The 8,189-nt window shown below is 40.5% G+C and overlaps 1 protein-coding gene across 1 annotated transcript in view; it reads left to right on the forward strand.

Moving 5' to 3' along the window:
• Positions 1–7,456, forward strand: part of LOC140650152 (visual pigment-like receptor peropsin) — a 33,436-nt gene extending 25,980 nt beyond the window's left edge. Inside the window, exons 4-6 of the mRNA XM_072858128.1 lie at positions 1,578–1,682; positions 4,682–4,905; positions 5,574–7,456. Coding sequence (XP_072714229.1) covers positions 1,578–1,682; positions 4,682–4,905; positions 5,574–6,014 — 770 coding nt within the window. The 3' untranslated portion in view covers positions 6,015–7,456. The remainder of the gene's footprint in view (positions 1–1,577; positions 1,683–4,681; positions 4,906–5,573) is intronic.
• The last annotated feature ends 733 nt before the right edge of the window (positions 7,457–8,189 follow it).

Genomic DNA, 8,189 nt, shown 5'->3' on the forward strand with positions numbered 1-8,189 from the left:
GGGAGATGAAAATTACTCCTACCATCCCCAGGACTGACCATGACCCGACTCTGCCCGGACGGTCCCTGTCTCCCAGATCTGCAAAGCATCATCACCACAGCCTCGCACTCACACTTCTTCCTTCTCTAGTGCCCTGTTGATCTGTAACCTGAATATCTCAAACAGCCACAGTTCATTACTCTCTGCAGTGCTAGAAACCTGTTACTAACCACTCTCCTTCTGGTTTTTTGAATTGCATTTTTTATTAACCTTTGGTATAAATGCCTCTGTAAAGGCATACAAGTGTCCCACTGGACAAATCTGGTCTGAAATCCTTTACACCTGCCTGCCCTGTGAAGCCCTCATCAGCAAGTCTATATAAACATGCTGTCATCTACCCCTTTCCCTTTATGCCTCTTTGCATCACCACACTCACCCCAGGCACTCCCTTTCACAGGATCAGTAGAAACCTTTCCTTACCATTCATCCTGGACCTCCTGCCTGCTGAAGACTTTGACTTCCACTGAGAGCCTTATGTAATCTCTCTTTGTTATACCCACACCTTCCATAAATTCTCCTTAGTCTTCCTTTCACCCATCCTTAGATAATGTATTATCAATTTTCATGCCTTTGTTATGACTGGCTTGCACCATCTTTCAGGCAGGAACCTATTAATGTCCGCAGGTAAAGCATGCATAAATCCACTGGATGCATCATATGAGTTTTTCTCTCTAATAGCATGAGTAGTATTAGCTGTGAAAAGAACTTCTGCAGGGAGGTCTTTTTTTCCAGGAAGTTCTTGTGCAGTTTGTTGTAATGATAGACTCATTGAAGTTAATTTTCAACACAAACTGCTGTCGGAGCTGCTAGAATTTGGCTGTGATGTATTCTACATCCTGCATTCATTGCATATTAGAAGTCATATTTAAAACCCACGTTTCTCTTTTGCAAAGCTGTATCAGATGTTCATCTGAGTGTGTGCATAATTTGTGTTGCCTCTTGAGGAAATCTGAGCAAGTACCCAGCATAACTTCACAGAAATATTAAGGAACAGAGATTGGTGGATGCATAAATATTTCCCACGTAAATGAAGAAATATCCACAATGTATGGCAACAGCAGGACAGATTAAATAATTTGTATTGAATGGCTAATGTGGTTTGAGCATCTAATGTATTTTCTCCTTTTTAACAGGGAAAACCTTGAAGTGAATAAGAAAATCCTCTGAATTTAGATTTATCTTGTTTGTTTCTATGTAAAAGTTAACATACAACTAACTTCCCTGCTTTTTACAAAATTGCAAAATGTAGAAAATTGCAAAATTGTCTAACGTAGAATTTGCTAATTCTGCAGTGCTCAGCAAACACATTGTCTCCTGCTTAAAAGCCATTCATTTCCACTGTTCATAAACGGTCTTGAACACAAGCCTGACATGCTTTCAAATTTAAGCTTTTCTTATGAATATGTATTTTTCTTGTCTTAATATTTCTTGAATAGCTGTATTTTCCTTATTAGCTGTTGGTACAGGAGTGCATTTAGATTTCAGAGATATGTTTGCCTTTCTGGATATTATTTTCTGACTAAACCATGCCGTTGCAGGTCACTGCATCAGCAACAGCAGTATGACAGTGGCTCTGGTTCTCATTTGGATAGCAGCTTTCTTCTGGTCAGCAGCTCCATTACTTGGCTGGGGCAGTTATACAGGTAACAGGTATCTTTCAGTTGTACTTATTTGGCATTTCTCCACTTAACCGAACAAAGATACTTACCTTTCTTTCTTGCTGTTTGTGATAAACTAGACCGATCATCAGTGGAACTGAGAAAATCATTCATCATGCATGACGTACGCGCAGAGCGTTGCCTGCTTTGGTATCAGCTATAAAGAGATTTTTTTTTAAGATATCACAGGAAAGACTTGGACCAAGTGCATATTACCTATGAAAAAAGAGAGGCCAGAAATATTTGGCATGGTTAAGCAATGAGATAAAGGAAACCTTCAAAAGACATCCTTCAAAAACAGTCGAGATTAGGAAGCTAGAAAAGAACACAAGTTCCAACAAGTTAAACTTGAAACTATAATAAGACAAGCCAGAAAGATTTGGTGAAACAGTTTGTTAAAAATATGAAAACTAACATAGCAGAAGAAGAAAAAGATGTCAGAAAGTTTGTCAGTCCAAGAAGTGATTAGGGTGCAACATAAGGCCATGGCAAAAAAGGAGGGGTTAAAAAAGGAAAAATTTTGAATAGTGAACACTGCAGTAATTCAAAGGCTAAGGGATATTCCCACACCAGAAAATTTCTTCATGGGGAAAAGCTGGAGAAACTGTCTCACATTAAGTCTCTAAAAATTTGATGAAACAAATCCCTAGGAACAAATGGTAATGATACAGGAGTCCTAACAACTGAAATCACGTGACAGAAATTGTCCAGCAGTTTTCTGCCTGGATCCTGTAGGTATCTGCATCCTTTCAGAAGTCATGAAATCTATGAAGACTTATTAAAGCAGCTATGTGACTATATCCTCTTACTTATTAAATACATAAGCTTTGAAGTATCTCTGGACCCTTGAAGTATGGGTGTGAGAAAAGCACCCATTTCTATGATTGGTTAGATCTTCTATCCTTCCCAAACCAAAATGTTACCAGGATACTAGGCTCAATGGATCTTTTGTTTGAGACAAAACCAAACTGTTTATTAGACTGTTCTGATTTTATGTCATGTTTTTGCACTCCGGATATGTCATAAACTTGGGGGGTTTGGACTGGTCATTTTCTGCGTATCTTCTGGTGATCTGTGTTTGTTTTTTACACTAATCATATTAGTTTTTCATTTGTAGAAGGATTTCTGCTGTGCCTTTTTGTCCTTAAACTGGAGCCAGGGACTTCCTGGGCATCACTGCCTTGTCAGGGCATCCAAGTGCCCCCATGGATCCTGTTTGTACTTTGGATTCAATTCCTTGACAGTGGTCTTCAAGACCACTTCTAGGAGCACTTTTCCCTGCTGAGAATCACAGTGGTTTCAGGTTCCTGGGCTATGTGGCTCTAAACAGATTTCCATTGAGGGCACCCATGGAGATGTGGGAGCCCAGCAATGGCGAGTCCGGCAGCAGGCAGCGGAGCAGGCAGCGGGTGCCGGCAGACCACAGCACATTACACCTGGCCGCCTCGGACCTCCCGCTTCTACACAGCAGCTGCAGGGGTCCCCAGGACCCCGCTGATTTTTGGAAATGCCACCTGCCAGTGTCTCTGCGGAGCAGGGAAACACAGTTCTGAATTCTGACTCGCAGAAAATCTGCAGGATTTTCTTTTCATGTCATCTGGAGGCTGCTTTCTTTTTTCAGTCAAAAGTTTTCACAAACCAGAAACCTGGAATTAAGCCAGATTTTATGGCTGTCTTTTTGAATCTTGGGGTCTACTGATGAAAAAGGCAAAGGAGCCAAAAATCTATTTCTATTACTGAACACATCCAGACAGCAACACCTAGAGCTTTTGGTTTTAAAAATACTGAGCTCTTTTTGATGAGAATCATAAAAAAGATTTTAATCTTTTGCTCCTTGAATTCATCCTGTCTAACCCTCCTATCACCTGTGAGGAATTAAGGGATTTTTTTTTTTTTCTTCAGAATTATCACTGGATGTCAGGGAGAGATCTGTTGCTAAATTATGCAGGCTTCACCTGTATTGTATCTCCAGAACTTGTTAATACTTGACTTACATAATTTTGGTTCATGCTTCATTTATTTATAATTCAATTTGTTGCCATAGCTGTCAGAAAAAAACAGCTTTTTCCACTTAAGAAGAAAAATCAAAAATTCACAATCTGTAGAAAACCTCTAATGCTATCAAAGTCAAGTTTTCTATTAGGACACATTTGCAAACACATCAGAGGGTCTAAAGAAGTCAACTGTTTTTCATAAAAGTATTTCAGCAGAGACTGCACCTTATTCCCACTGCCTTTCCCTTAAGTACCTGATCAGCTAGTGTCCTTTTGTAAATCCCACTAGCTGCAGATCCTGCAATCTGCCTAACTTCATTTTTAAGAGCCTGCAGCTCCTTTGTAGTTGCAGAACTGTATGCTTCCCATTTAGCAAAAGGTCTCCTACCTTTCTAAGTATTTATTTGTTTCATCTTCCCATAATCTTTATCACTAGCTGTATCAATTTGCTTTCATGGCTCTCGCCACAGTAAAAATTTCATTGCCTTTTTGTTTCTATTAAAAAACCCTCAATATTTTTATTTCCTACTTTGCTATGTAAGTAGTGACTTTTGGCATATTGTCTCTTTACAATTGCTTGTTATGCTGTTATGGTGCTCATCTTAGGAAGTTACTATGTAGAAGATTATGACAAATAAGAGTAGAAAACACTCAAAAATATCAAACCTACTGAATGAATACCCCTTTTTTTTATTTCTAATAAAGTATCACAACTTCCTATTCGGAAACAACAGTTCGTGCATTATGGATTTACACTGGAAATCTAGACTGGACATAGACTGGATAATATGCATTAAAACTTGTTAAAGTTTAACTGGTCTTGAAAAATTGTTTATGTAGGAAATTATGTCACAGCTCATTAAATCAGAAAGATCAATCCATTCTTTAGTGCTTAAAAGAAGAAAAATACAGCATTTGAACTGCTAAGATAATTGCTCAAAAGCACATAACTGTTCTAAAAATGCTAACTAACTTATTTTTGCTTTCCAGATCGCATGTATGGCACATGTGAGATAGACTGGGCAAAAGCCAACTTCTCTACAATCTACAAGTCCTACATTGTCTCCATTTTTATCTGCTGTTTTTTCCTACCTGTAACAGTCATGGTCTTCTCATATGTGTCAATTATCAATACTGTCAAGCTAAGCCATGCATTAACGGGACTGGGCGATCCCACAGACAGACAGAGGAGAATGGAGCGGGACGTCACCAGGGTGAGTTTGGGTTTCATGTTGGGTGGGATTTATCTCAGTGAAACCTGTCTTTCCAAAAATTGGTCCCAACTAGAACAGAAGAGAACAAAACGAATCAGTTGCATTTCATTTCTCTACAATCTCTAGCAACAGAGTCTGAACTCAGTGAAGAATATGAGGATTGTTTAAAACTCCTGCCCCGACAGTTGGCTAAAATATTGGTGCTACATCACATATGAAAAATAATCTAAATGTAATTGGAGTGGGTTATACTGCACAAAAACAAAAGTTTGGTTTGGCATATGCTCTTTTCTTTCAGAAGTTACATTACTTCTGAGCATACACAGAAGTTGCAGTGGAGCTTTCAATTTACTTACCGTTGACTTAAGTGTACCCAAAACCCTCCTAATTCATATAAACATATAGGGGACTGTGGCTATTTTCATTCCATTAGATGAGGCATTGCTCAAGCACACCACCATGCCAAAATTAGATATATAGCTTCTAGGTCTGCCTGGCTCCATCAAAGCTAACCTGTTGCTTGCCTGTACTCTCCTGTGAGCCATACCCTCAGGACAATCTGAATGTTTCCCTTCCAGCCACGTGTCCAAGCTACTATTCCCAGTGTATTGCTTCCCTGATGTAGTCTTCCAGAATAGATTTAAGACTATTCTTCTTCTGTCTTTTAGGTTTCTATTGTCATTTGCACAGCCTTCATTATTGCATGGTCACCATATGCTGTCATCTCTATATGGTCTGCCTATGGTCACCCTGTGCCCAATCTTACCAGCATCCTTGCCAGTTTGTTTGCTAAGTCTGCCAGCTTCTACAATCCCATTATCTACTTTGGAATGAGCTCCAAATTTCGGAGGGACATCTTCATCTTGTTCCATTGTGCCAAGGAAGTCAAGGACCCTGTGAAGCTCAAACGTTTCAAAAACCTCAAGCACAAACAACAAGAGCCTTCTCAGAAAGAAGAAAAGTATGCAGGAGAAATGCACCCTGCACCAAGCCCTGATTCTGGGGTGGGAAGTCCAACCAATACCCCACCTCCAGCAAACAGGGAAGTGTATTTTGGTATTCTCAATACACCGTCTAATAACCCTGACATTGAATGTGACAGACTGTAAGTTTTGTGGCCACTTAACACATGCACCCACTTTGTGTTCAGGAAGACCCTCTTCAGATCAGCGCTTGAGTGATTTCCTAATTCCCAGTCCATCTGTTTCTTGCTATAGCACTGATGACTATACAACTCAAGCAAATCAGATGGTAAAGTGATATTTTCCTTCTATGTAGGTACAAAAAGCTATGAAGCACATTACAATGTGGGCAGCACACCCAGTGCCAGAAACATCCGATTTTCACATGCATGCAGGAAAAGGAAGACTGACTTGTGAAGAGCAGGCATTAGCTAGCAAAAATAACTAATATGTTCCTATCCAAATGTTATTAATTAGGAGATTGCATTTCCAAATATGTTTTTTGCTCTTCAACAGTCCCAGCCACAGAGGACTGTTTTAGCTTTGTGGTGCTGCACAGCCCAGGCTGTAGGAGAAGATGGGCCCTGCTGAGATTGCTGTGGAGCTCCTGCAGCTTCAGCGGCTGCAAGCTGGTAGGCAAAGCCGTGTGCTCCTTGCGGGGCGCTGAGGCATGCCCGCCGTGGGGCTCCCGGGCCCTGTGCGTGCATGGGTGTGCGTCTGATCATCCGTGCCTGACTCTGTGTGTGTCTATGCAGCTGCTAGCAGTTGTAGATCTTGGCATTTTCTAGTCACTGTAGTCTGAACAGTGGCTTCATACTTTTCCTCGTTGGTCTGCAGAATTATTTCCACCTTCCCTGACCTTCCCAGTGAGCAGGACCTGGCTGTAACATTCAGATTCAGGAAAGCTGGCCTTTAATTTTACTGATCTGTCTCCAAACTGGTTGTTTTTCTACTTGACTATTAAGGTGGAGCAAGGGATGTTGTACAGGCAATGAAACCAAAACTGACGCTAAGGTTTTAAGAGTACTGATGAAGTGTGGCATCACAGCTATTTACAAAATATAATCCAACACTTCACTGCTGCTTCTAAAGAAAGTTTTTGTACCTGCCTATGGGTAAAAAATGACTTTTAGCTAAATGTAACTAAGGAGCAATTAAGGATAGTGATTTAAATAGCTAACCTGTAGGCTTAAATCAGCAGCAAGACTATCAGATGTTATAATATCCAATAATTCCACCACATTTATTTTACAGAATCAAAGTGAGGAAGGAGGTATATCTTCATAATTCCCCATCTTGGAAATTAACTGCATACTCAGAGACTGCTGTAAAAATGTCTCTGTATTAGCCATGGAAATTGTGGGTTCATTTAGTGCAGTTTGCAAGTTAAACAAGGGAAAAAAATGAAGAAAAAAACCCCAACAACATTGGTTGCTAACCTCACTGCTATTTATGACTTTTTGGCATCTCACTGTCCGGGTGTGCTAAAATGTAGTTGTTTTGCAAAAGTATGCTTTTCCAGATGTGTTTCTTGGGAAAGTTACAAAGAGAGCATGCCTTCATTTCCCCCATTACTCTATTTGTTTTGAGAAAATCACCTGTGTTTTGAAGTTAAAAACAAATAAACATTATAAGCAACAGTGGGGAACTGTGTTTTTTTTTTATGGCCACAGATCTGAACTACAAGAGTATTCATTTTTGTGGAAAATTTTGAGATATGGGTGCTATTTCATTACCATAAATAATTAAAAGCAAATAAGTAAACAGTTTGCTTCCAGATAAAAGTGCATGCTGTAGCTGCAGAAATAGATGAAATCATTTAAGGCAAAATCCTCTCACAGGGCGATGAAGCCAGGCTGGGCTAGCCAAAGCTAGCACACAGTTTTGAAAGCTTCTAGGTGTAGCACAAAATCCACCTTGGTAACCCTGCTGGACTGAGCCTTCTCACTGCCGAGAGTGCTTGGATTTTCCTCCAAAGAAAGAGGAGTGCCACGTATCCCCATCGGATGCGGTTCTCGGATGCGGTACCTGCAGCCGCAGGTGTGCCGGGCACCTGCCTGTAGAGCCTCCACGGCCACAGATGCCAGGCTAGCTTTTAATCTGTATTTCCGCTAATGTATGGATAACTAGGGAGAATTCTTGCCCTGCTGCATTGCAGCAATGCTGTTGATCTGCAGGATTCAGACTCTGACATAGAAAGATGTGAAAAGGGCAAGGGGGAAGGCGGAGCAACAAGGCTGTTTCCAAGATTTGCCCCCAAACTCCAGCTGAAATCTCTACTACTTCATACGCCATGGAGCATGTACAGTGAGGTTAGACGGG

This window comes from Ciconia boyciana, chromosome 3 (assembly GCF_034638445.1).
Source record: "Ciconia boyciana chromosome 3, ASM3463844v1, whole genome shotgun sequence".
Taxonomy (NCBI): Eukaryota; Metazoa; Chordata; class Aves; order Ciconiiformes; family Ciconiidae; genus Ciconia; species Ciconia boyciana.